At 38.5% G+C, this 27350-nt stretch overlaps 6 protein-coding genes and 2 non-coding genes across 11 annotated transcripts; 4 read left to right on the forward strand and 4 right to left on the reverse strand.

Annotated features, from left to right (window-relative positions):
- Positions 1-804: 804 nt before the first annotated feature.
- On the forward strand, positions 805-2427 carry LOC121769357 (60S ribosomal protein L21-1-like). The gene is made up of 2 exons (XM_042166136.1): positions 805-1081; positions 2055-2427. The coding sequence occupies exons 1-2, from the start codon at positions 845-847 to the stop codon at positions 2310-2312; spliced, it is 495 nt and encodes a 164-aa protein (XP_042022070.1). The 5' UTR covers positions 805-844; the 3' UTR covers positions 2313-2427.
- Positions 1407-1528, forward strand: LOC121769608. The gene has a single exon (XR_006043631.1). It is a non-coding gene; the product is annotated as a small nucleolar RNA SNORD14 (small nucleolar RNA).
- On the forward strand, positions 1802-1922 carry LOC121769609. The gene has a single exon (XR_006043632.1). It is a non-coding gene; the product is annotated as a small nucleolar RNA SNORD14 (small nucleolar RNA).
- A 2230-nt stretch (positions 2428-4657) lies between the features above and the next one.
- Positions 4658-8540, reverse strand: LOC121769480 (F-box protein At3g58530-like). 4 transcript variants are annotated; one of them, XM_042166299.1, is made up of 12 exons: positions 8319-8540; positions 8013-8072; positions 7572-7655; positions 7135-7265; positions 6941-7016; positions 6775-6845; positions 6464-6550; positions 6304-6376; positions 6149-6216; positions 5985-6053; positions 5740-5831; positions 4658-4859 (listed from the first exon to the last, which is right to left on the reverse strand). In XM_042166299.1, exons 1-12 carry the CDS (start codon positions 8481-8483, stop codon positions 4846-4848), a joined length of 990 nt encoding a protein of 329 aa, XP_042022233.1. In that variant the 5' UTR covers positions 8484-8540; the 3' UTR covers positions 4658-4845. The 4 variants fall into 4 exon arrangements, 3 of the variants coding, with proteins under 3 accessions (XP_042022233.1, XP_042022232.1, XP_042022234.1); XM_042166298.1 differs by having other exon boundaries at positions 5740-5845; positions 8319-8539; XM_042166300.1 differs by having other exon boundaries at positions 5740-5845; positions 8409-8530.
- A 322-nt stretch (positions 8541-8862) lies between these two features.
- Positions 8863-10842, reverse strand: LOC121768125 (probable protein kinase At2g41970). The gene is made up of 6 exons (XM_042164504.1): positions 10787-10842; positions 10523-10662; positions 9642-10290; positions 9385-9517; positions 9223-9309; positions 8863-9147 (listed from the first exon to the last, which is right to left on the reverse strand). The coding sequence occupies exons 2-6, from the start codon at positions 10626-10628 to the stop codon at positions 9016-9018; spliced, it is 1107 nt and encodes a 368-aa protein (XP_042020438.1). The 5' UTR covers positions 10629-10662; positions 10787-10842; the 3' UTR covers positions 8863-9015.
- A 4295-nt stretch (positions 10843-15137) lies between these two features.
- LOC121768123 (protein trichome birefringence-like) lies at positions 15138-17544 on the forward strand. Its single transcript, XM_042164502.1, has 5 exons — positions 15138-15876; positions 16028-16220; positions 16307-16500; positions 16572-16730; positions 16806-17544. The coding sequence occupies exons 1-5, from the start codon at positions 15284-15286 to the stop codon at positions 17158-17160; spliced, it is 1494 nt and encodes a 497-aa protein (XP_042020436.1). The 5' UTR covers positions 15138-15283; the 3' UTR covers positions 17161-17544.
- Positions 17545-20763: 3219 nt separating this feature from the next.
- On the reverse strand, positions 20764-22820 carry LOC121768124. Its single transcript, XM_042164503.1, has one exon. It carries the CDS (start codon positions 22316-22318, stop codon positions 21005-21007), a length of 1314 nt encoding a protein of 437 aa, XP_042020437.1. The 5' UTR covers positions 22319-22820; the 3' UTR covers positions 20764-21004.
- Positions 22821-23915: 1095 nt separating this feature from the next.
- Positions 23916-26478, reverse strand: LOC121768456 (actin). The gene is made up of 5 exons (XM_042164979.1): positions 26352-26478; positions 25705-25777; positions 25197-25590; positions 24273-24886; positions 23916-24189 (listed from the first exon to the last, which is right to left on the reverse strand). The coding sequence occupies exons 2-5, from the start codon at positions 25762-25764 to the stop codon at positions 24124-24126; spliced, it is 1134 nt and encodes a 377-aa protein (XP_042020913.1). The 5' UTR covers positions 25765-25777; positions 26352-26478; the 3' UTR covers positions 23916-24123.
- Positions 26479-27350: the final 872 nt, after the last annotated feature.

The raw sequence follows: 27350 nt of genomic DNA on the forward strand, positions 1-27350 counted from the left end.
TTATAAAGCGCCATTTAATTCAGTCTGCTATGAAACCTGGAGAGACAGAAAGGTGTGAAGAAGAAAAGGAGAGGAATGAGGAAGAGAGAGAAGGCCAACATTAAAACCCATGTGGCATCCGAAACACTCCAAATACTTTATCAATTGCACAATAAAATTCGTGTCATACATAATTAGATCTATTTTTGGTGGACGGAGGTAGTATATTTTAGATCCATGAAATGAATATCAGTACATGTCTTTGAAAAATCATAAATCACATTTTAGATTATTCTCAACCTTTCTTTCCTATTTTGTTCCTAAACCTCTTGAAGACATAATTGGCCAAAATTTATTACTAGTATTTTCTGAACAGTGAACCACATTTTTGGTTCTTCAACTTTGACATAAAAAAATATCTCTACATGTTTCTAACTTTTATTGCTAGAAGAATTTTTGAAAATTTAAAATATTTGTACTTTTTCTCACTTTTTTTCTCGATAACAATTTTATACTTTTTCTCACTTTTTTTCTCGATAACAATTTTATACTTTTGTAATACTGTTCTCTATTTTACCTTATGTACCAGCACAAGTAAATGATATATTCTCACTCCTCTTTGGGAATTCTACGGCGGAAAAATATAACATGGGTTTGTTTGCTAAGTAAGTTTGAAAATAAAATTCCACAAACATATAAAGACCCAATTAGCAAGCCCAATAGCCCAATTGCCCAATTACACGCATCGAGAAGGCCCATCCCCCTCCGAATAGCGTAAAACCCTAATTTTATCCCCATTATATATACCATTCATCTTCCCCAATCGCTAACCTAACACTCAGATTCAGCTCAATCCATCAGAACAATGCCGGCTGGCCACGGATTGAGGTCGCGCACCAGAGATTCCTTCTCTCGGGCCTTCAGGAAGAAGGGTCCGACCCACCTCTCCACCTACCTCCGCACCTACAAAACCGGAGACTATGTTGATGTTAAGGTTAACGGCTCCATCCACAAAGGCATGCCCCACAAATTCTACCACGGCCGAACTGGTCGCGTCTGGAACGTCACCAAGCGTGCCGTCGGCGTTGAAGTCAACAAGCAGGTATCCCTCGCCCCCTTAATGCCGGATATGTTTCGTTTCTGTATTTTTGCTTCTCGTATTCAAATTGTATGTTTTTTATTCTATTTGGGATCAATTGAGAGCTTTTGATGCGTATATTCTTCCTTGAATGAGTGAGATCCCCATTTTCTTGTTTTTAATGTATATTTTTTATTTGTCGTTGTGTTGCCTAATTTGTGGATGCTCGGTTTTAGAAATTTGTAAAGAAAAATACCTTAAATACGTTTTGTTAGAGTACCTTTCTGTGCTTCTGATTATTGAATTGTTGCATTTGATAGAGCCATTGTGATTTTGGGATTACATTTGGTGTCTGTGATGATAAAATCTAAGGCTGTTTCTCGAAACATTCGCAGTGGCCGCCCAAGAGCTTTCGCCTTCGCCAGGCTTGAGAGCTTATGCTGCTTTATCCTTCCTAGGATGTCTGAGACACTACAATTTTCTTAATATACTATGCTCATAAATAAAAGATATATGTGATGTTTTTGAAAATCCCAATTTTCTTGTAGTGTGTTACCTAAATTGTGGATGCTCAGTTTTTTGCGAGTGATAAAGAATGCTACCTTGAATTTGCTTTCGAAGAGTATTTTTGTGTGTTTGCTTAAAATTCTGATTACTCTAATTTTAGCATGAATCGTAGGTATAGAGACATGATATTTTGAATGTTTTTACCAAGATGTTCTTTAAATGAAATGTTGTATTTGGTGTCTGTGATATAAACTCTAAGGCTGTTTCTCAAAACATTCGCAGTGTCCGTCTAAGAGTTTTCACCTTCGCCAGGCTTGAGAGCTTATGCTGCTTTCTCCCTCCTTGGATGTCTGAGACACCACTTCTTATTTGCTTAATATGCTATGTTCATAATAAGAATTATATTATGTTTTGGGTTATTACATAAATCATGTACTTTTGGTATCTCATCCTTATTGACCATTGTCTGTTGTGTTATACTTGATTCCAGGTTGGTAACAGAATTATAAAGAAAAGAATTCATGTCCGCATTGAACACGTTCAGCAGTCACGTTGCCATGAAGAAGTGATGGTGAGGATAAAGAAGAACGACCAGCTGAAGGCAGAGGCAAAGGCACAGGGTAAAATCATCAGCACGAAGAGGCAGCCAGAAGGTCCAAAGCCTGGATTCATGGTGGGAGGGGCAACATTAGAGACTGTAACTCCAATCCCCTATGATGTGGTTAATGATCTCAAAGGTGGTTACTGAGGATTCCTTTGATATTTTTGTGATGAACAATTAGTTGGAAATTGATAATACAGACCCGTTTTGTGTATCACTTTTACCTGTTCAATTCTAGCAATTACATATCGAGCTTTATTTATTTTGCCGTAGATTGTTTCAATTTCAGCTTTGTTTTCTTTGTGACCTTTTAGTATCATATTCTTCTTTTGTCCTTGATTTTAAAAATAATTTTACTATTTTGTGATGTTCATGATTTAAAGAACTTTTTTCTTTTTTCAATCACAATCGATTATAAAACAAAAGCATTTGCACCGGCGGGCGTCCTAGCGGATGTTGGACTGGTGTGTCGGACGTCTGCGTGGTACTTCTGCCATTAGGTGTAAACTTGTGGATGCGGATGTCGCTTGCGGACATTGGAGTTTCTTGGCTTTCCGACGACGTCCGTTATGACGTCCGCCATTGCGGTGCCACGACGGACGTCTCGACGAACATCCCGATTTTTTTTTTATAAAAAAACTCTATATATACGTCTCGTTTAACTTCATTTTATTCGAACCATTTGTTGTAACGAGTTTCTCTCTCTCTACATTTCTTTTATATAAAATATTGCTAGTGGTAGTGGTAGTGGTGCGGGTGGTAGTGGTGGGGGTGCTGATGACTTACGCCGGTGAATTAAAGAAGAGGTGCGGGCCGTTATGTCCAGGGAGATAAATCGTTTGATACAAGCGGCCTTGCAGCAGCAGCCGGCTCTACCCATCCATCGTCGAGCTATAGTACCCCAGGACCATGTCGCTGCACACTGTCTTTTGTATGAGGACTACTTCGCTCCAGAGCCACGGTTTGGGGAGAACATGTTCCGGCGAGTTTTAGGATGCGTCGTCCGCTATTTCTGCGTATCGTGGGCGCTTTAGAGCGTCGATGCGAGTATTTCAGGATGAGGGAGGATGCGGTTGATAAACGCAGTCACACGCCCATACAGAAGTGCACTGCCGCAATCAGGCAATTGACATACGGAGGTGCGGCCAATATGTTCGATGAGTACCTCCACATCGGCGAGACGACTGCCCGCGAATGTCTACAGTATTTTTGTGAGGGCGTTAGGGAGATATTCGGGGATAGGTATATTCGGAAGCCTAACCCCGAAGATTGCCAGACTCTGATGGATATGCACGGGAGTCAGCACGGGTTTCCGAGAATGTTGGGCAGCATAGATTGTATGCATTGGGAGTGGAAGAACTGCCTCGCCGCTTGGAAAGGGCCGTACACTACCGGTTTCAAGGGCAAGAATCCCACGATGATCCTTGAAGAGGTAGCTGACTACCGGCTGTGGATTTGGCATACGTATTTTGGAGTAGCCGGGTCGAACAACGACATCAACGTCCTCCAGCCGTCGCCCATTTTCAACGAGCAGTGCATGGGCGTTGGTCCGGCCGTCAGTTTCGTCGCCAACGGCAACCAATACAATATGAGCTATTATTTGGCGGATAGGATATACTCTATGTGGCCCGTCTTTATGAAGACGATCAGATGCGCAACAGAAGAAAAGATCTATTTTGCGGGTCGTCAGGAGGCAGCGCACAAGAATGTGGAGCGGGCATTTGGTGTGCTCCAAGCTCGATGGGCGGCAGTGAAGGATCCATCACGGATGTGGTATATTAACAGCATCGCTGATGTCATGTACGCATGTATTATCATGCACAACATGATTGTCGAAGATGAAGGTCCAGCACTGACTAATTGGGCCAATGATGATGTTGATGCTGCAGGTTCAAGCCATGGCGTGGCCACCGCCATTGTACGTATGGGGATACCCCATGAAGAGGCCGATCGGGTCCATGCATTTGCCGACATGCGCCAACGACAGACCCATATTCGACTCCAGAACGATATAGTTGAAGAGCTATGGACGCGGAGGGGTCGTCATTGATATTTATAATGTAATTTGTTTAGTATTTTTTTTTGTTGAAATGTACTTTTTTATTTTTTTTATTTAATGAAATTATCATTGCACTTTCTCCGTCCGTATTCGCGTCGAAATTTTAATTTCGTAAATTATTTAATTTGGTGAATTTGTGAATTTTTATTATTGTGGATGTCCGTCGGGATGTCCTTAGGTATGTCCGCTATTGTGCAGTGGGATGTCCTTATGACGTAACAATGCAATGGGAGATCCTTATGACCTAACAGGAGGTGTTTTTGAAAGGTCCGTCGAGATGTCCACCTAGACATCCGTCCCACTGCGGATGCTCTAAGGTTTATTTGGTTCTTATTTTTTACTAAACATCCATATTCCTTCTTAATGAATATCCTTGTTTTCTTTCTTGGCATTGTATTTAACGATCGAGTTGACTTCAAATCTAAACTCTAAATTTTGCAACGTAATTCTATATCCAATGCAACCTTTCTAGGGAAAATGTCAAAGAATTACATCCAAAACTTTCCGAACATGGAATGGCATTAGTTAAATTTCAAAGACAGTCTGCACCCAAATCATCTTTCTCCATTTCAGCTATGGACTTTAAAGCATACCAACTTGGGAAACAACTGCAGCAATTCATCACGGCTTCGCCTCTGAAACATTATGAACACACTATAAATATTGATAGAATTATTACAAGGGAGTGGATCCTCTGCTGTGGTGGGAACACAGCAGAGGCTGCTGTGCCTAAAACGACGCCGTATCACCTCAATTTACACTTTCCCATTTCCACAAAAACGACGTCGTTTAAAAGAAGAGGGACACTTTTTCCTTAATCATTCTCTTATTTTTTTTCACTACGGGAATACAAGATATAGAATCATTTCTTCATCTTTCAACAGTCCAGTTGTAATGCGAAGAATATTGCAAAGAGATATGGAGTACATGTTTTTTCAAGTTTTCGACAATGGGGGTTTTCTTCATCCCGTAAATTATCGTGTCCTTCGTAATTTTGGTTCTAATAAAACTTACTTCCACACTTTTTTTTTCTTTTTTGTCTAACACAACCCAATTATCTTCGTGAGTAATCGCGAGAAATCTAATCCAAACATATTTTGCTCAAAAACACAAAAATAATCCAAATATACTTCCTCAAATATGATTTAGACCCAAGATTTAAGTTTCCTTGAATTCTAGCAAGATCGATTATATTGAGAAGAAATATATAGAGAAAAAAAGGAAAAAGTTGAAATGTTTAGAAATAAAGAAGCAGAAGAAGAAAAAAGGGATGATGAGATATGTAATTCTGTATGTATATACCGCCAGCATAGAGATACAAAAATGCAAGATATATGAAACGTGTCCCCCTTCTCTTAAACGGCGTCGTTTTTGTGGAAATGGGAAAGTGTAAATTGAGGTGATACGGCGTCGTTTTAGGCACAGCAGCCTCTGCTGTGTTCCCACCACAGCAGAGGATCCACTCCCTTATTACAAGTAGGTATATTGTATCTATGATGCAGGAAATCAGGGTACCTTTATGCCGATACAACCGTTTACATCGAGCGTTGTAAGCGTAGCTGAACAGCAGCCTGACAGAGCCTCCAAGCTCTTGTCTGTAACTCCCACTATTCCAAAAAGGCTGCACTAGTAAATCACATCAGAGTCTCAACAGACTAAATATGTCAACTAATTCAAGAATCATATCGTAGTCGCAATATTTTAGGCATAAAAAACATCAGAAACTCATATTAATATATATTAATGTTCTAAATACTCACCTCAGAAACTCTAGAGACTTGCAGCCTTCTGCAAGAGAGACAACTCCTTGATCAGTGATGCGCACGCACCTGTTCATATAAAGGACACAAGCACTTGGGGGTATGAATATGCTATTTTAGTTTCATCAAATGACAAACGGGACAGCCACTGACATTCCACGTACCATGTCAAATTTAGCGAAGTTAGGTTCTTGCACTTAGCTATACAAGAAAGGCCATCATCAGACAGATTCTGAAAAGTAACCCGGAGTCATTTTTATTGTGCTAAAGTGAATTCTTTAACCAAAAATTTGTTTCTTGAATGGATTATTATATATACCTGAGCACCACAGAGATCTAAAAATCGAAGGTGAGTCAAGAGCGATATCCTCTTGTAGGCGGCATCTGTGAAACTGTATGGACGTAGATATATATATTAGAATAATCGTTCTTAATATTCTCAGTGCTTTATATTCTGAGAAATATTTTATTAACTTTACCTGGAAAGGGCGTAAAGATTCAAGCTATGAAGTGAGGAGCACTTGACCAGTATCATATCCAAACCCTTGTCCGTTATCTTGACACATCTAAAGTAGCAAAGCTTGTCAGGACTCATGAGATAGGATAAGGTATTACTTTCGAAACAAAGAGATAACTTGGTGCATTATCACTGATCGGTATTTTAGATGGGATGGCTCATTTATCAGAATATATTGTTCGGTATTTCAGATGGGATGGCTCATTTATATGATCCAATTGAATCATCAAAACTTAAAATAATAGTCATCAGAGGTCACTAAGGCCATAATACCTTGTTATGTTCAACAACTGCAATCCTTGATAATTTTCGGCAATCAATTTTAAGCTTTCATCAGTGACATTCTGTAGTCTCAGATAAAACCACCCAATGTCAGATGATCATTCTAAATAAAAGAAAAGTGTATAGCAGCTCAGACAAAAAAATATATTGAGCATACCTTACAACCACTCAGGTTCAAATCAATCACTAGTTTGCAGTTATCAACCAAGTTCCTAATGCCAAGATCTGACACCCTGCAACAAATTGTTTTAAGTTACTGTCGAGTTCGGACGTTTATTGCTGATTTACTCGTGCCAGTTTAAAATGAGCCTATACTAATACACCCAAGTGCATAGAACAGGTATCAGTTACCTAACATTCCAGTAGATCGAGAACACCTTCAATCTTGAGCAATTGCTGGTTACAAATCCAATTCCTATATCAGATATCTTTTGGCAGCCATTCAAATTAAGAGTCTCGACATTCATAACAGAATTTCCACACTGCAGAGAAAAATACAGTCACTACTAAATATACATATATTAGAAAAGAGGATGAACACAAAAACAACGTTCTGATTTTCAGAAACAAAATCATTCATCCTAATACTTTGCATTTTGCAAGAACCTTAGATATATTTCTATAGTTTTTCTAGTTCATCAATTTGAAAGTTAACAAGTTAGTACTTAGATATATTACATGATAGTGCCAATGTACCACGCTAAAAAATAAAAGAGAAACTTATCACCCAAAATGATCAGCGAGTCGAAGAGATATAGAAGGACCAGATAACAGCTTCCAGTCACCACCTTGTTTTTGAGATTTTCAAGATGTTTGTCTTCAATATCACGGGCGAACTCAAGGTTTATATGCTTCACATTCTGGTATCTCGGCTGCAAAACAATAACACACAGATTCTTCAAACGCAACTCCAGTAATAATGTTCTCCCTTCAATAAAAGCATAACATAATTCGAATATTGCGCAGGCCAATGCTGCTAATAGAAGGACATTCTTGATTGGATTCCTCTACACAAATCAATATAACTCTTTATTAACATACTGGTTTCCTTGATAGGTACTCATTTACAAGATCAACTTATTCAAATATGTCCAATGCTAAGACTAGTAGTAGTACTATCTTTCTTCAGCATATGCTTCCAAATATTTCTGAATCAGCAAAAGTATTTACAACAGCTGAAATAAATGGCACTAAAGCAGAAAAGGGGAGAGATAGAAGAAGATATTAACCAGTGAGAGAGCTGCCACAAGGCGATTCCCTGCATCACTCATCTCATGAAAATCAAGAACCTGAAAAAAAAACCCCAAAAAAAAGTTATGTTGAAAAAGAAGAAGCTCTCTCTAACTAAAAACATTCAAAGGAGGAATATTTAATAATCGTACAACGAACCCAACTTTCCCAATAACAAGAAACGAGTTAAAATCAACAAAACCCAAAGTTCCAATGAATTGATTGAGAAAAAACCCTATCTATCACCCAGTTAATCAAAGTTCACAACTTTGAGAGGAAATAGACTGTGAAGAAGCACAAATTACCAGCCACAGTGAAGGGTGAGAAACCAAATTACGATTAATCCAAGGGCTGACGAGCAAAAGATTAATTAGGTCTCTTAGAGGGAGCCTCACACTGACAATCTTCATCACTTTCGGTAACGTTTCTCGGCACCATAATTCCACTGCTTCCGCCTTTTCTACTTCCATTTTCGCTTCTGGTTCTCTCTCTTTGCAATTTTGCTTACGGCTCAACTAAAAAACTGGCGATCGAATTGTTGTTTTTTTGCATTTCCCCTCCTCAGCTTTATGTTTATTACTTTAATGCCCTGCAGCTTTTTTTCTTTTTCTATTTTACTAAAAAATGTGGGAATTATTTAACTAAATTAGGTGCATTTTCCCATTTAAATAAGTCAAATTTACTAAAACTGAATACAGTTCATAATACTATAATACATATCACAACTGATATTATGTAGAATTATCTTATTAAAATGTAGTGATATGTTTATATGTGGTTTGATCACAAAATAATGAATAGAAAATATAAAATTGAATTATAGGAGTAGATCCTAACATGGGCAACAACATGTTTGATAATTTACTATCATGTTTAGAAGATCTCTAAGTTACATCAACTTGAGGCAAAAGGCTAACAATGAAGACACAAAATTTAGTTAGATTTTTGGATTTGATGATCTTCATGGAATATCGTTACATAGAAACTATTTCAAATTGTAGTTTATGCATTGGAATCTCCGGTAGGTCCAGCTGATTTTGCATTGAGAAGTGGTTGCAATGCCTTAACCACGATAGTCATATTTGGGCGAAAATCGGCCTCGTATTGCACACACAATGCCGCCACCGCGGCCATCTGTCAAGCCGGAAAACACTCAAACCATATCCTCTATTTATAAAAAATTAAGTGTTTTTTTTTCTTGTTGAGTACCTTGGCCATGGCCTTAGGGGGATAGTCCTCTTTGAGCTTTGGATCAATGCATTGTTTCACTTTATCTTCACTCAATCTTGGTGTTGCCTGTATACAATTTCAACATCCATAATAAATTTGTATCATTTGTGTTTTTCAGCAAAATCTACTATATATACTTACCCATGTGACTAAACTTTGTTGCCCTTTGGGCATAGTGTGGTCCACTGGCTTCCTCCCGGTCAAGAGTTCTAAAAGCACGACTCCGAAGCTATACACATCACTCTTCTGAGTTATTTGTCCTGTCATTGCATACCTAATTAAAACATGCATTATTAAACTATCCATATATAGTTATGACATACTCCATCCACTCCTTATAAATAAGAACTTTTGAACAAGTACGAGTTTGGTAAAGAAAAATTGGGTGAAAAACTCACTCAGGAGCATGGTAACCGAAGGTGCCAAGAACACGAGTAGAGTGCAGGCGAGCCACCGTGTCGGAGGACTGATTCGTCAAGCTATAATCAGCAATCTTAGCAAGAAAATCATCAAACAAAAGCACATTGCTTGATCTAATATCACGATGCACAACAGAAGGCTGACATTTCTCATGCAAAAACTCAAGGCCCCTGGCCGCGCCATAGGCAATCTTAACCCTCTGATTCCACGTCAGCAGCGGGCCTGGCTCGGCGCCCTGCACCCCTTTTCGGCCGTGCAAAACATCATGCAATGAACCCATTGCCGCATATTCATACACTAAAATTTTATTATTTCCTTCAAAGCAATATCCCAACAGTGACACAAAATACTCATTTTTTAGCCTCGACACGATGGAGAGCTGCTCGGTGATGTCGGTGATGTCGGTTTCGGGCTCGGATGAGTCGAGCTTCTTGATGGCCGCGGGCCGGCCGTCGCTTAGGGTGGCGAAGTATACTCGGCCATAGGAGCCCTCGCCGATGAAGGATTTTTGGCCGAAATGATCGGTTAACCGGTTTAGGTCGATCAACGCCAATGCCGGAAGCTCAATTGGCAACGCTTTTTTCGGCGCTCCGCCTCTTCCGCCACCCCGAGGGTCTCCTCGATCACCTATTTATTTAGTAAATTAGACACCATTTTGAAAAAAACTTGAACTTAAAAAATTAAAAAAAAAAACATAATCTTCTCTGTATCGTTCCAATTTTATTGGATGTTCCCGAAGGGATATATAATGTATACGTTTAAAAAAACATTAAATGTGTTTTTTATACGTGTGAAGAATAGAAACATAGTACTATTTTAATGAGATAGAGGGAGTATGTAGTGTTAAGCAACGATATACCTCCTCCAGCGGTGCCGGCATAGGCGTTGCGGGGCTTAAGCGGGGTGGTGTGCTGCTTGGGTGGAGGCGCGGCGGCTTCTTCCTCCCCACCTCCACAGCAGAACATTTCTCACCTTTTAACCCTACCAACAATTACAAATCTGCAATGCTTGCACACACAATTCATTAAAAACAGGGAATAAAATACATTTTTGCAATGTAAAAAATTATTAATATAATGAAAAGCACTTCTTCAATTCAAACATGAAAATAAATTAAAGCAACCTGTAAAGAGACAGAAAGATGGGAAGCAAATCGATGAAATCTTCCTGTCTAGTTTTTCTTCTGCGGTTAGAGGCAAATTCAAAAGGGAAATTTCCCCACAGTTTGTTGTGTTTTAACGGGAATGTCGTATGCAACACTTTGAGCCACACACCACATTCTCTATTTCAACACCATCACTATGGAATAAACATCAAACCATATATATTGTCCTCCTTAAACATAAATAAATATATTTATATGCCGGAGATAGTTATAAAATGCAAACTCTATAGACAGTATTATACAAACTTCAAACTATAATTTGAACTGTTATATTATACAAACTTCCAACTATGATCTGGACTGTTAGAAAATGTGAAGAGATGATAAAATAATAGCAACAAAAAATATCAACACAACATCAACCGTTGATATTGAGTTGACATTTTTTGTTGCTGTTATTTTATTGTTGATATTTTATAACGATCCATATCATAATTTAGAGTTTGTATATGTGCATGTGAATATATAAGTTTATTTCTATCAACAAAGCCTTCGTAACATTGATTCAAAACAGTTGAACTAAAAACACCATATAAACTTTTTTAAACAGCCAAGTGATACCATTAAACGTTATAACCGTCACAAAAAAATAATAATCCATAGGTTTATTACAAGTTTTAGGAGATATTTTGGCAATATATACATAGGTCAACTTTGCTCTCTAGATATTAATTAAGTATTACTATTATTATTAACCAAAATGATTGGCGTGGTAGTTCAACACCTCGTTCCTTAAGCATGAGGCCAGACTTTCTATCCCTACCCAAATGAAAGGAGCTCCATTTGGCCAGTCCCCTGCCGCTTAGTGCACTGACCGTTGGGACGAGAGTTAGTCCTCTAGCCGTCGGCAGTCAGCAAAAGATGTTTATAGAAGTGTATATACTCTTTTCATAAACAATATCTATTCTCTAATATCTTTCTCAGCTTAGTCGATTGCCTTTAGCAAGCCAAATTTATAGAAGTATGATAGATGGTTAACATTCTTCTAGGGACTTTTTTAGTCCAATTTTATTTATTATAAATAGACATATTGATCTTTCGAATTATGGTTACATTTAGAGATGCCCACGGTTCCGGAACCGACAGTTACTGTTCCGGAACCGGTGGTTACGGTTAGGAACCGCCGGTTCCGGTTTCGGAAATTGTCGAACCGTAACCGAACCGTGAGGGTGTTTCACGGTTCCGGTTTCGGTTCGGAACTGCCGGTTTTCCGGTGATTTTTTACGGTTTTTCACGGTTCCGAACCGCCCGTTTCCGGCGATTTTTCGCGGTTCCGACTAGATTTCACGGTTTTCTGACGGTTTTCACGGTTCCTGTTTGGAACCGTCCGAAACGGTGGTTCCGACACGGTTTCGGTTCGTAAAATTTGAAACCGGAACCGGCTCGCGGTTCAAAAAATGGTGGTTCCGGTTCAAGAAAAAGTGCTGGTTCCGTTTCGGAACTGGAACCAGAACCGGCGGTTACGGTTCCGCGGTTAACCGCCGGAACCGAAAACCTTGGGCATCTCTAATTACATTAATAAATTGATTTAATATAGACGTTTTGACCTTTCAAATATTGATCACGTTAACGAAAAAGAATGGTTTTAAGTAATAAAAACTTTTCTATTTAAAATAACATTCTAGTAAATATTATCAAAATTTTCCTTTATATATGTATTTATAGGGGAGCGTTATTCTCCTTTTCACATCTTAGATCCTTTTTCCTTCTTAATATTACGCGTTAGATCTAAGGCATCAACGGATCAGATTGATTCTATAAAACTGGTTCCGTGTTGCATTATAGAAGGTGGTTGTATGCATTACAGGGTTATTATTGTCATTTGACGGAAAAGTAACTGCCACATTTTGGTATCTGCGAATAATGCACCACATGGTCACGAGTAATGCATATAATTGACTATATAATGCACAATATGTGAACTGCAATGCATACGAATAAGATGTACCATGTTATGATGTTTGGACACACGTTTCTTGTTTCCCCTAAGGGTTTAATAAGCTTAGGGGCTAGGGTATAGTACGTAGACACGTATGTAATCTTCACATGGTAACGAGTAATGGATATAATTGACTATATAATGCACAATTTGTAAACTGCAATGCATACGAACAAGATGTGCTGTGTTATGATGTTTGACACACGTTTCTTGTTTCCCCTAAAGGTTTAATAAGCTTAGGGGCTAGGGTATAGTACGTACGCATTAATAACAAATTATAAAACGATACGAATAATTCACCAAATTGTCACCAGTAATGGATGTTATTAACTATATAATGCACAATATGTGAACTGCAATGCATACGAATAAGATGTACCATGTTATGATGTTTGACATACGTTTCTTGTTTCCCCTAAAGGTTTAATAAGCTTAGGGGATAGGGTATAGTACGTAGACATTACTAACAAATTGTTGTTATTGGAATATACGTATGTGCATTATTTTGTTTAGGTAGTGCATTATGTAGCTGTTAATTGTCATTATCTCAGTATATTATGCATTATTAGAGGTATTCTGTATATGGGTTAATCAACGGATTGAAGATTACATACGTGCATTTAGTAATGTCTACGTACTATACCCTAGCCCCTAAGCTTATTAAACCCTTAGGGGAAACAAGAAACGTGTGTCAAACATCATAACATGGTACATCTTATTCGTATGCATTGCAGTTCACATATTGTGCATTATATAGTTAATAACATCCATTACTCGTGACAATTTGGTGAATTATTCGTATCGTTTTATAATTTGTTATTAATGCGTACGTACTATACCATAGCCCCTAAGCTTATTAAACCCTTAGGGGAAACAAGAAACGTGTGTCAAACATCATAACACAGCACATCTTGTTCGTATGCATTGCAGTTTACAAATTGTGCATTATATAGTCAATTATATCCATTACTCGTTACCATGTGAAGATTACATACGTGTCTACGTACTATACCCTAGCCCCTAAGCTTATTAAACCCTTAGGGGAAACAAGAAACGTGTGTCCAAACATCATAACATGGTACATCTTATTCGTATGCATTGCAATTCACATATTGTGCATTATATAGTCAATTATATGCATTACTCGTGACCATGTGGTGCATTATTCGTAGCGGTTTCCAGCCATTATTAGATTACTATTGTACCCTCATAATGCACAAAATAGGACAAATAATGCAACACGGGTTTAATTACCCAATGTTGATCTTGACCGTTCATTTCTCTAATCTAATGGCTGATATTAAGAAAGAAAAAGGAGGAAATATAGGAAAAAGAAATGAATACATCCCTGTATTTATACATGTATAGATAGATTGATAATAATGAGTAGATCAACGAATAAATAATGAGTCTTGGTATTATTTCTATCCATCCAATTGACTTCAGTAAAGAAGAACGTAGAAATTAAAACTCTAAATTCCACGAATATTGACATATCTTCTCGAAAAATTAATTTCTCTGGGACCCTCTCAACAAATGTTGCGTTGTCCAACTAATTATATCGACCAAGAAAGGCACATCACAGCAGTACTTAAATAAAACCGTTCATTTTATTGTCATTTATTTTATAATTTAAAACCTCAATAATATGAGAGTTAATTACACCCACCAATTTCGTTATAATTGAACTTAATTGCTGGTATTCTTTGTCGAATAATACTTGCTAGGCAGTTACTGTGTCGGCAACAATTTTTTCATAATACTAAGATTACAACGTATTTTATGATAATTTCTTATTTAAACCACTATGTATTTAAATAGTAGTAATAAAGAGATTTAGTACTACTCAGTATTTGATAGTTGCAAATAAACTGTGATTGCTCTTAAATTCATAAATAAATACAAGTAACGACACATGTAATTAAGTAAAGATTTAAAAAATGCCCGCACGGGCTTAACTCAGTTGGTTCCTGAGTGGTAGATTGTCCCTAAGCAGACAGGATCGAATGCTGGCAGCCACAGTGTGGGAGTTTCACCACTTAAGTAAAGATTTAAAAAGTGTTTAAAGTTACATACCTTCAAAATACTTATTGCGCCAATAATTCCAAATGTCTTTCCTTTTTGTAACCGACAAGTTAAATTCCTTTTATTTAAAAAATTGTTATGAAGTGAGAGTCCACTAAATTTAGTTTAGATTTGCATTTACTGCTATTGCCTGACACAAACTGAGGCTTAATGACGGTGCTCTGTTTTTTAATCACATTTTTTCAACCCAATTTTACTTTTAAATCGGAATACTCGTTTGTAGCTATGCCTAAATAAATTTTGCCGATATAAATTAATCTTTTTGATGCGTGAACTTTGTAAATCAATAAACCATATCACATCATTAACGGTATTTCTTCAAGAATCATTTCACACAATACACTCATTGCAGAGAATATACATATATCACTTGTATCTATCTCTCCTCTCTCTGCAAGTACATTTGGGGAACTGCAATTCCTGCTTCGTCCATGGCGGATATAGCGAAGTACGCCCCTCTCAACGGCGGAACTCTCCTCTCCTACTTCAAAACCAATCTCTCACTCTCCAAAACCACTAAAACCGCCTCCATCGCATACGCCCTAGTTTTCTTCTCCATCGCCTTCACCATCTTCCTCGCCTTCACCCCTGACGTCATCAACTCCTCAGCTCCGTCCCACGGCGCTCACACATCGAATTTATCCTCAATCGTCTTCTTCCTCTTCCCCAATTCATCGTCTAATCCTAATTCAACTACCAATGCGGAGGTTTCTAATCAACCGATCAGTAATCGGACTCGATTGGAGCGCAATCAGACTCTAACCGAGTCTCTGAAGAGGAACCACAGCACAATTGCGAATTCGGCTTCTTTGGTGAAGAATGTTGTCGATTATTCGAGGGTGATTGATGAGTTGGCCGAGTGTGATCTGTTTGATGGAAATTGGGTGAGAGATGAGTCTTATCCGTTGTACTCGCCTGGCTCTTGTTCATTGATTGATGAACAGTTCAACTGTTTCCTCAATGGCAGGCCTGATAATTCCTACCTTAAGCTTAAATGGAAGCCTAAATCCTGCAATTTGCCCAGGTTTGTGTGAATTGATTGGAGTATTAAACAATTTTACAGTAATCGAGTTTCCTTTTGTGTAGAGTAGATGTTTAGATAGAGTGACATCTTACCTAATTGCATTGATTGATTCATATTCATCTGCGTTGTGTTAAATGTTGGAAATATTCAGGTTGAATGGAAGCCATATGTTGGAAATTCTGAGAGGGAAACGGCTGGTTTTTGTTGGTGATTCTCTAAATAGGAATATGTGGGAATCACTCATTTGCATTCTGAAAAACTCTGTGAAAGATGAGAAAAAAGTGTATGAGGTTTCAGGGAGGCAATTTTTTCGAAGCGAAGCTTCTTATTCGTTTCGATTTGAAGTAAGCGAATGATCCCTTTTTCGACGAAATTTTGATTTGATCCTTGTGTTTGAGTTGCTGTAACTTGGTTTTATCGATCCGTTTAGGACTTCAACTGCACGGTGGAGTTGTTCGTGTCTCCTTTCTTGGTTCAAGAATGGGAATTCACAGAGAAGAACGGAACGAAGAAGGAGACGCTTCGACTTGATCTAGTCAGCAGCTTTGCTGATAAATACAAAGATGCAGATGTGCTCTTGTTCAACACTGGTCACTGGTGGACTCATGACAAGACCTCAAAAGGGTATAAAATTTTAGAAACAAATCAACTTTAAGTTTGTGTTGTTGCTAAAGAATCATGTTACATTTTCTCAGGCAGGACTACTATCAAGAAGGTAGCCATGTGTATAGCGAGTTGAATGTTCTTGAGGCCTTTCGCAGAGCTATAACGACGTGGGGCAGATGGATTGATGCCAATGTCGATCCAAGAAAGTCCCTCGTGTTCTTCAGAGGCTACTCAGCCTCGCATTTCAGGTGAATCCCTTCACATTCTTGGATTGATTTTGTTCCAATCTTGGTTTGATAAGGCAATGCGCATAAAATTTTCAGTGGAGGGCAGTGGAATTCTGGGGGGGCGTGTGACAATGAAACAGAGCCAATCAAGAATGATGCTTTTCTTTCGCCTTATCTGGACAAGATGCGTGTTCTTGAGCGCGTTTTTGGAGGGATGAAAACCTCGGTAGGTTACATGAACATAACGAAATTGACAGATTATCGGAAGGATGGGCATCCCTCGATTTATAGGAAGCTGAATTACACGGAGGAGGAGAGGCGGTCGCCACTGATCTTCCAAGACTGCAGCCATTGGTGCCTCCCGGGAGTGCCCGATGCATGGAACGAGATCCTCTACGCGGAGCTGCTGGTGAGGCTGAACCAGAAGCAGCAATCGCACAAGAGAGCTTAGGTGAAGTAAAGACTATACATTGCACATTTAAGGTGTGTGCATTCACACGGGATCCTCTATCGCGAATGGTGTTTCGTCGTCTGTTCTATGCTACTGTGTGTTATGTTAGTTGTGTTGTTACACAAGATGAAACACTTGGGACTTGGGTGAGGATCCAATTGTTGTTTATTAGTATACCTTTTCTTCTTTTTACTTGAAGAATATAGGTTGATACAATGGAAGAAGAACATTGGTGATGATCCAATTGTATGAAACAGAGAAATGTGTAATCTGTTGCTGCAGGAGTTTTATGTAGCTCTGCACATGGGCTGGAAAAATGTGTGAATTGTTAATGATTTTGTTTGTTTGTGGATAAAAAAATTAGTTATGGTTGACTAAGATTAATTCCAGGTATAATTAATTATTAATGGAGTAATAGTTAGTGTTCGTTAGTACTTTAATCACTTACACAAATACCCTTTTATTTTCCACTTATGAAAGAACGAGATCGAATGTCTTATTTAGAAATTAAGTTTTGAACTAAAACTCTCCACATTAACTACATATTTGTATTTCAATACATTGAATATGAAATCTAATAGACCAATCTTCATCAAAGTAGTTGTACTTCATTATTATTAGTACTATTTCAATGTAATAATAAATAAAAACTAACGGATTATAAATATGGGAAATATAAAGCAGACACTAATACACGAAAGCCTGAAAATTTTCATTAAGATAGGCAAAATTAATGTCTAGTTCATTCAACAAAAAGAAGGCAAATTTTTTTTTACTTAAATTAAGGGAAATGATTTTTTGACATAACTGCAATGCGTTAAAATAGTCATTTTGGATTGTTTTATATTTTTACATAAAAGTGCAAAATTTGATACTATAACAATCTAAAAATAGGTACAACTTTGAAGTTAAATATTTTTTTGATGCAAAAGAAACATATACTCAAGGGCATAATAGTCCAACATTCTTATGCTTAAATTTTTTATTATATATTTATATAGATCAATTGCTAACTAATTAGCAATCATAAATTAAGATCAAATCTTAGTCATTAGATTAGGAGATCTAGTGGTTAAAATAATGCCACAATAATTATATTTTAAATTAAAAAATTATTAAATAAACTTAAAGAATATTAATGTCAATTTTTTCCTCATCAAAATCATCTCTAAACTTTAAATTTACGTAACTCTCTCGATTTAAATTAGTTTTTCGCAAAAAATATATCAAATTAAAGATAATTTTATAAGGATTCCAACAAGATCTCAATTGCATATGTTCCGACGATGTTCGGGTGATGAAATTTGACAAATTATATTTCAATTTTCGTACATATTGATAAGCAGATTTTATCAACAAATACAAAAAAAATCTCAATATAGTGTATGCAAAATCTCATTATAATGTAGGTAAAATATCAATAAAACTGTATTGATATTTTCTTATACTTGTGTTGATATTCTAATGTCATATTGGTGATATTTGTAATACACTACGTTGATATAAGAAAACACCCATGAAAATTATCATATGATAACATAATGACTATATTACCCTTTTGTTGATATTTTGTCTACTATTTATTGAAATTTGTGAGCTTTAATTTCATCCACTTATTTCAAAATCCAAGGGTGTAGATTTAGTTTTAGTTTTTGATTATAGTGTTAAAAGCATGTACCCTATCCAAGTTGAATCAATCTAGTCATAATATGACCAAATTCATTAAAAAATGTTAATAGAGGGCCTAATTCTTAACCATATAATAATCCCTACATTTATAGCTTTGTTGGATCCTGTGGTTTAATTTATTAAGATGGGGTTAATTGAAACATGATTACGTGTTTATTTACGTTCGAGGCTATTTCGTCGATTTCGTTTTCTTTCTCATAGTAGTACTATTTATTGTAATCTAGCTTGCTATAGAATATATATGACTTAATGACACTATTTAATGCTTTACGTATAAAATTACAATACAATTCAACCAATAAGGCAATAAGCAATTATTAATCGATCAGTTAATATGGACTCAAATTTGACCTTTATCCTTTAAAAAGTTAGGACATGATTGATAGCCCATACAAGCCCACAAAACACGTAAAAGCCCAAAAAATGGGAGTTATCTCATCTTCTCCACCGCTTAGTAGAGGTCGAATTATTCAGACGACCCGACACAAAATCCCCGGATCTCGCGGAAATTGACAATAGAATCAGCGATTCTTGCAGTTCACTATCCCAGAAATTTTGTGGTATTAATTTTTCTCCGCTTCTCCGACCTCTTGTTTTGGAGTTTTATGCCCAAATTGCCTTATTAGTTTTCGATCTCTACAAACACAGAGGCAGCACCAGACACTCCTTGGCGGCGGTAAATCGAGGTCTCTGACAACCACATGTATGCCGTTATTGGTGTGGCTTATTTGAACAACTCAAGTTTAAAGTTTGAGGCTTACATGGTGCTCTAACATGCTGACGATGAACACATCCACTAAAATTGAATTATTAAAATACTGGAAAAAGCCATTATCTAGGAACTTATTAAAACACTAGCAATGCTACCAATCGCACCCTTGTAGTAAAATATGTGTAAGTAGTAAAGTAACTATATAAGCAATGCTATCAATCGCACCCTTGTAGTAAAAATATGTGTAAGTAGTAAAGTTACATAAAGGTCGAGAGGAATAATATCTTAGATTTGGTTCAACTTGATAGATCCTCTTCTATTTTCATAAAAATATATTGACAAAAAAAGTAAAGAAACGCACTAACATCGGCGAAAATGGAAATGGGCAAGGCATGCCTAAATACTGACAAAATAATAGTGGTGGTGATGCCTTGGACATGAAGCAACACTTGCCACTTTCTCATGATGTTCCCTTTCCCTAACATTTTGAGCATCATTCTATCTATGTTAATCATTCTATGCCCCATAACCAACAAAGAGAGATAGAAATTATGTACTTTGATGTTCTTTTCAGATAAAAAAAATCTCTATAAATCTATATAACATACTTCCTCTGTCCACGATTAAGTGTATCAAGGTTCTTTTTTTCCTCCATCAACAATTAAGTGTCTCAGATGCTATTTACTAGTACTTTAGATTCTACATTCCACTAACACATCTCATTTTTATAAAAACTACAATATAAAAGTAGGACACACTTCACTAACTTTTTCTTCCCACTTTCTATTACATTTTTTAAAATCTGAATCGAGTCAATTTGTGTCACTTGATCGTGGACGGCGAGAGCATTATTTTCCATAAAATTTCTGAGTATGATTGTCATTATTTTAAGGTGGGGTGTATCTAAATAGCATATTCGATATAAATAATCTTATTACTAAAAATGTGGAATTTGTAGGGAAGGATCAGAAACCAATCTAATCCATGCATCTTGAACCATGGATTGTTAAGATTGTGTATTTCAAACAGAACAATAATTTTTTCAGTGTACATGAACAATTTGTTCCTATGATTTGTTGTCTATAACTTCTTGAATACAATATCTTGATTTGAAAAGCACCTAGAATTTATTGATTTGGAAACATGTCAAGTAGTATAGCATGGGTTGAAATTTACACATTAAATCATTACAAGGTCACATGTTTGAAAAATCTGACCAAATGTGCTTCTTTTCATCATAAATTTGACAAGCTACATATATGATTTGATTGAACAAACATTAAACTACAAACAAGGAAAAATCTTAAACTAGGGAACAAAACTTGAGACATGATTGATTATATAGTTACTAGTTTTTCTAGGTAAAAACCTTCACGGTAAACACTTGAAAAACACAAAGTGAATGTTAAAAGCATATCTAAATCCCTCTGGTTATATACCACCTCAGTTGAGCCTCCTCCGCCGTGGGGCGCGCGAATCTCCACTGTCAACGTCAGAGATTCTCGAAGCATCATTCCTCCTCCTCGAAGACAAAGTTGAGAGCGCCACAGTGGAATCGATTTCTATGGCATTGTCCACAGTTTGGCTCTCAGAGTGTATCACAGCAGCAATGCTGGACACAGAATCCCTATCATCCACCACTGGAAGGGGAAGCTCCGGGTTCCTCTCCACCGCATTGCTCTGGAAATACGACTCAATGGCAGCAAGAGACTCCGCTGAGTTGACTGCAGATGTGAGGTTAGACAATGAAGCAGTTCGATGGGAGCTTGATCTGCGAAGCAACAGTGATGTGAGACGACGGCTATCCCTCTCCCTTTCCCTCTCTCTCATCTCGTAGTTAGGAGGGCTGCTCTCTGTTAGGTCAATCACATCATCAAGTGGGAGCGTCGGAGTTCTTTCCCTGCGCATTCCTCTAGAAGTCAAGAACCGGTTGAGCAAAGCCGTGCTTCTCTCTGGGGAGTCGCGGAGGCCATCAGGATGCCGGGAATGTATCTGAGCTAGCTCCCGGTTTACGTCAAAGGCGCTCCCGAGGCGCCTGATCATCTCCTCCACGGGGATAGTGAGGGCTGTTGCAGTCCTCTGTATAGTTTGCCTCCAGCTCTCGATCCGGCGGGCATGGGGCCTGACAGGGATCTTGAGGCTAGAATCAAGATCTTGGTCGCGGACAATGTTGCCACGGCCATATATAGGCGTCACGTTCTTAGTGGAGACCTCTCCCTTGCAAACGGGACACTCCTTGGCATCAGAATGATGATACAACCAACGGTATAGACATGGCCAGCAAAACAAGTGGCCGCAGCAAGTGACAACAGGATCCTTGGCTAAATCTAAGCATATATTGCAATCAAAGAAACTACCTTCCTCACCATTGCTCTTAGCACATTCTTTCTTCTTACCGAGATCCTCATCCTCGACAGAACCAGCCACGGTCTCACATATCTTAGCTACCTCAATAGGCCTATCCTCGGACGCCACACTACCCTCACCAATCTGCGGTGCACTCCCATCAGCCAATTCCAAAGCAAGATTCCTTGTTTCTGAGGGGATTGGGAGCTGCCTCCAAAACGATCGCCACCTATGATTTCTCTGCCTAACGACCTCCCTAACACGATGAACTGGACTGTCTAACCAATCCTCTAAGTTCATTGCAGGGTCCACGTAAGTACCCGACCGAGGCTCACCACCGCCATCACTAGAATTATCAACTGGCCCCAAATTGAGATCGAGGTTCATTGTATTACCATTCTCTTCCGCCATTACAAAATTTTACCGAGCACAGCTACGATTCTCAACAGATAACACCAAATTGAAGCACCCAATTTCTATAAAATGAAAGGCACGAATTGCGCTAAATTACAGAAACCCTAATTTCAGAGATGAACACACAAATACATCGTGCCTAGCTATCCGATACCCAGCAATCAAACTGGTCAATTGGAGAGTTAAATCAAAACCCTAACTTCAATTTTTAAAAAATTGAGCTGATGAATGGGGGAAAAATTATCCTAGCATATCCAGGTCAACCAAATTGCAAAACACAGTGAAAAGGGGGCCGGAAGAAAACAAACTACAGAGATTGTAACCGACGGAAATTCACCTGAAAACAAAAGATTTAATAGTAGAAACGGGCATAAAAAACCTGGAAACAAATTACGGCTTCCATTTCTAAGAACAGAGGAATTAAGAATTTTAGGGATCTGGGTTGGGGCGAGGATGAGATGAATTGTGTGAAATGGAGCTGAGAACGAAGCTGGATAGAGAGGAGAGAAGATATTCTGTAGTAATTGTGGTGTAGCTGTGCAGCAGTGCGTGTGGGACCCCCAAAGTACCACGTCAGCGCTCCAGAAAGTGGGCCTGTTATGGGCTTGTATTGGGCAATCTGGTTTAGCACTACAAAACTGAATGGACTAGTAAAGCCCAAATCAGCTAATTGATTGATTATTAAACAACAATAGATAGTACTCCTCTACTATACTTATAGCTAAACTGGACATTCAATATTGTTTTCATGTAGCATAATATATGTTATATTTGGGTGCTCTTCCATCTGAATGATGGTGTGTTTTCTGCAAATGCTCAAGGTGACTCGATTCTCCGATGGTTATTATCTATCTTTGTTTTAGTTATCCGTTTCATGGCTGACAGATGATCATACCAACGAAAGCATGAACTCGCTTGTTAGAGATTGTTTTATGGGACGGGGAAACTCATACACGACGATATCACAGCCATCATGAGATGATAGAGAGAGGAAAGAGGCAGGCCCGGAGTTGTCGTTGCGAGGATACACCGATACTGCCAGGCCATCGAATCTTGATTTCTAACAAGAGTCGAATTATATCAAGATTTGCCACTCCAAACATGTATAGTGTCTTTTAGTTCGCTGTGTGTGTCTTTTAGTCATTACCAAATCTGATGAGATTGTGTCCAAATGCTTTGTTTTGCATCAATGAGTGTTTGCAAGAAATGTTTTTACTTTAATTCGTTAATTCATCTGCAATGAATGCTGAGATGGCTGCAAAGGCAAGAAAGGAAGTGGTGTTGGCTTTTTGGATGATGACATAATGTTTAAAATCCGCAACCACAATTCAAATGCAACCATATTTTATGGTTATAGTTGGTGGTTTTTATGTCCACTTATCTCGCAATTTAATCATAAAATTTATTTAGAAAACATTAGTTAAATTGTTTTTATATTTAAGCAACTAATCAAACCAAACAATGCTACTTGCACTTTTGTGGATGTGTGTTTGTGTGTGTGAGAGAGAGTGTGTGTAAAGTATGAGCTATCTATAACGTGTAAGCAAAGAACTGAGAAGAAGAAGCATGGTAAATGTAATGATGAAATGTAGGATTTCAACCAAAACTCAGAACATTATAATAAATACACAAATTCTTCTACAAATTAACATAAATGGAAAAAATGAATTCATTGCCATGTCCAAGGCTTCAAATCTTATAATTTTAAAAGGCTCATAGCAGAGGGGAAAAAACACGAAGAAACTAACAAGCAAAAGCAAATAGCAGCATCCCAAATCTCATCACCAGCAATGATCATCTCTTTAGAAGCACTTTCTGTGGACGATCGATGGCCCAGATTCATCGTACTCTGCCTTGGCAATCCACATCTGCAAATGTTAACAACCAAATCAATAGTCAGCACTACTTGATTAAGGCTAAAAGTGGTTGAGCAATCTGCATATTGCGTTACCTGTTGGAATGTGCTGAGAGAAGCTAAGATGGAACCTCCGATCCAGACACTGTACTTCCTCTCGGGAGGAGCCACCACCTTGATCTTCATGCTGCTAGGTGCTAGAGCGGTGATCTCCTTACTCATCCTGTCAGCAATACCCGGGAACATGGTCGATCCACCACTGAGGACAATGTTTCCATATAGGTCCTTCCTGATATCGACATCACACTTCATGATTGAGTTGTAAGTGGTCTCATGAATCCCAGCGGCTTCCATTCCAATCATCGATGGCTGGAACAGAACCTCAGGGCACCGGAATCTTTCAGCGCCAATGGTGATGACCTGTCCATCGGGAAGCTCATAGTTCTTCTCCACAGCAGAGCTGGTCTTGGACGTCTCGATCTCTTGCTCATAGTCCAAAGCAATATATGCCAACTTCTCTTTGATGTCCCTTACAATTTCTCGCTCTGCTGTGGTGGTGAAAGAGTAGCCTCTCTCCGTCAATATCTTCATGAGGTGGTCGGTCAGATCACGCCCAGCCAGGTCAAGACGGAGGATCGCATGAGGGAGTGCATAACCTTCATAGATGGGGACTGTATGGCTGACACCGTCACCAGAGTCGAGAACAATACCTACAACCAACCCATCAATGACATGAGATTTCTCCTCTAATTTATTGTGTTAAGAACTTTGATCTTACACAACAGATGCTTGAAGAAAACTTCATAGAACTCAATCAAGTGTACAACTTCCACCATATACCATAGTCTAACTTGATTGAACACTACCAATAATAATGCAATAAAATTATTTTACCTATGATAATTTGAGTGTAATAATTTAAGGGGTTGATAGTTTCTAGTACAATGGTATGATTCTTAAACATAAAGGAATTATAAAATCATGACCAGGGGAAAATAAAATGGTTTAGCATTTGCTTACCAGTTGTACGACCACTGGCGTACAGGGAAAGAACTGCCTGAATAGCAACGTACATGGCAGGGGCGTTAAATGTCTCAAACATGATCTGAGTCATCTTTTCACGATTGGCCTTGGGGTTAAGAGGGGCCTCTGTCAAGAGAATCGGATGCTCTTCTGGGGCCACACGAAGCTCATTGTAGAATGTGTGATGCCATATTTTCTCCATATCATCCCAGTTGCTGACAATCCCGTGCTCAATTGGATACTTCAATGTCAAAATACCTCTCTTGGACTGAGCCTCGTCACCAACATAAGCATCCTTTTGGCCCATGCCAACCATCACACCAGTGTGACGAGGGCGCCCAACAATGCTAGGGAACACAGCCCTTGGGGCATCATCTCCCGCAAATCCAGCCTGACAGTATTCACATCGACTTAAATTTAAGCATTTTACACATTAACTAGATGTTGGATCAAATGAAAACACCGAAAAAGATGAGTTTCCGTTTGTTCAAATCAGAAGTGTTACCTTGACCATTCCGGTTCCATTATCGCAGACAAGGGGCTGAATATCCTCGGCTTCGGCCATTTCTTAATGTGCTCTGGAGAAACAATATAACAACGACTATTATTCATTAACATAGAGAATTGACAGTAATACAACACAATGTGACATCATCTTAAGTCGATCTGACCAATATCAGCATAATTACAAAAATCGTCAAATTTAAATCGATCATAAGCAGTTAGTATCATATATTTTCTACAAAGATTACTTCCTGACAATACTTACAATGCTGCCACCAAATCATACTATTGATCAAATTTTAGGGGAAAACACTACGACACATGTAAAAACAGTAATCAACGGGCAAGTCAAAATCAGTAAATATTTTCAACAAATTCAGCGTAGCAGTCAAATTTATTCGATCAGAAACTCAAACAAGTCATCAAATTCCAATCCCTCAACTCTCAAAACCCCCATTTCCAGATCCACATATCCCGATTCACAAAAAAAGTGCACAAACCCGTAGATCTCATTACCAAGACCATTTACCCTCACAGATCAAGCAAATCACAAAGGAAACACAACACCAACGAAACAACCCAATCATTTCACAATCCATTGCCGGATTAAACCCACCCAATAATCGGATAAAACTACTAAAGCCGTACCTTTGAAATCTCGCTGAAAATGAATCACCCCTTTCTCGCCCTAGCTTCGAGATTCTCTCTCTATCAGTAGAGAAAAAACCTCTGCTTTCCCCTTGTCCGAAGCAGTGCCGCCACTCTGGTTCAAAAGGAAAATGGAAATGGACTCTGCAGTGTTGAAGAAATTCACCTTATAAAGAACCCCAGATCCACGCCCCAATTCATCTAGGCCGTTGATTTTCTTCGATGTGCGTCCGTGATCGTGAGGGCCCCACAGCAACACATTCCTTCAAGATTTAGCTGGCCGAGCTTTTTCAATTATGACGGATGTACCCCTGCATTTTAGACCAGTTCCTCCGTTTTCTTCGCGGTCGCTCGAGGTCAATTTCGGACAGTCGCATTTTTGGATTCAAATATTGAGTCAATTGAATTCAAGTGTTTTTAATTCTCTGAATAAAATTGTATACCACGAGGGCACCCGCAACGCTGTGCCGTTGCGGTTCCTATGTCGTTCCGGCAGAACGGTTCCTCGGCGACACGCGTTGCAGGCTCCGTTCCGTCGCCATTCCGTGCCCATGCCGTTCCTATGCCGTGTCGCGTTCCGTTCTGGAGGAACGCGGAACGAAACGTTCCGCCACGCGCCGAGGCGACGTGGCGGCCTCCCATTCGACGCGTGAAGCCCACTCGCTGCCCCGCGAGTGGGCTTCGTCCCGGTGACGTAATAATTCAATTTTTTTTAAAAAAATTTGAATTTAATAAAAAAATTGCAACGGTAATGTGACCTTTTTTTATATCCGTTTTGTATTTTTTTTTATTTATTTATTTACTCAATAAATACTCCTATTTCATACTCATTTCAATCACAAATACACATCTATTCCTCTCTATTTTTTATTTCCTTCTCCGAAGTGGCCTACCTTCGTGAAGACGTGCAGTGGGTTTGCAAACCCAAAGCAGGCTCTTTTTTGCGCAGAAGCAGGAGGCTGCTCGCAAGGATGTGGAGAGGGCGTTCGGGGTTCTCCA

This window comes from Salvia splendens, chromosome 15 (assembly GCF_004379255.2).
Source record: "Salvia splendens isolate huo1 chromosome 15, SspV2, whole genome shotgun sequence".
In the NCBI taxonomy this organism is placed as follows: domain Eukaryota; kingdom Viridiplantae; phylum Streptophyta; class Magnoliopsida; order Lamiales; family Lamiaceae; genus Salvia; species Salvia splendens.

Bases quoted from the DNA above. Each gene is read 5' to 3' on its own strand.
- LOC121769357 (XM_042166136.1), top strand. From the start codon at position 845: ATGCCGGCTGGCCACGGATTGAGGTCGCGCACCAGAGATTCCTTCTCT. The intron at 1,082-2,054 runs GTATCCCTCGCC...ACTTGATTCCAG, and splicing joins GCGTTGAAGTCAACAAGCAG to GTTGGTAACAGAATTATAAA.
- LOC121768125 (XM_042164504.1), bottom strand. From the start codon at position 10,628: ATGTTCTGCTGTGGAGGTGGGGAGGAAGAAGCCGCCGCGCCTCCACCC. The intron at 10,291-10,522 runs GTATATCGTTGC...CTAAATAAATAG, and splicing joins TGCCGGCACCGCTGGAGGAG to GTGATCGAGGAGACCCTCGG. The intron at 9,518-9,641 runs GTGAGTTTTTCA...TGTTTTAATTAG, and splicing joins TTCGGTTACCATGCTCCTGA to GTATGCAATGACAGGACAAA.
- LOC121769480 (XM_042166298.1), bottom strand. From the start codon at position 8,483: ATGGAAGTAGAAAAGGCGGAAGCAGTGGAATTATGGTGCCGAGAAACG. The intron at 7,017-7,134 runs GTAACTGATACC...AATTTGTTGCAG, and splicing joins TCGATCTACTGGAATGTTAG to GGTGTCAGATCTTGGCATTA. The intron at 6,377-6,463 runs GTAAAGTTAATA...ACGTCCATACAG, and splicing joins AATCTTTACGCCCTTTCCAG to TTTCACAGATGCCGCCTACA.
- LOC121768123 (XM_042164502.1), top strand. From the start codon at position 15,284: ATGGCGGATATAGCGAAGTACGCCCCTCTCAACGGCGGAACTCTCCTC. The intron at 16,221-16,306 runs GTAAGCGAATGA...CGATCCGTTTAG, and splicing joins CTTATTCGTTTCGATTTGAA to GACTTCAACTGCACGGTGGA. The intron at 16,501-16,571 runs GTATAAAATTTT...ACATTTTCTCAG, and splicing joins CATGACAAGACCTCAAAAGG to GCAGGACTACTATCAAGAAG.
- LOC121768456 (XM_042164979.1), bottom strand. From the start codon at position 25,764: ATGGCCGAAGCCGAGGATATTCAGCCCCTTGTCTGCGATAATGGAACC. The intron at 25,591-25,704 runs GTAACACTTCTG...GAATACTGTCAG, and splicing joins ATGGAACCGGAATGGTCAAG to GCTGGATTTGCGGGAGATGA. The intron at 24,190-24,272 runs GTAACGCAATAT...TAACATTTGCAG, and splicing joins CTCTCAGCACATTCCAACAG to ATGTGGATTGCCAAGGCAGA.
- LOC121768124 (XM_042164503.1), bottom strand. From the start codon at position 22,318: ATGGCGGAAGAGAATGGTAATACAATGAACCTCGATCTCAATTTGGGG.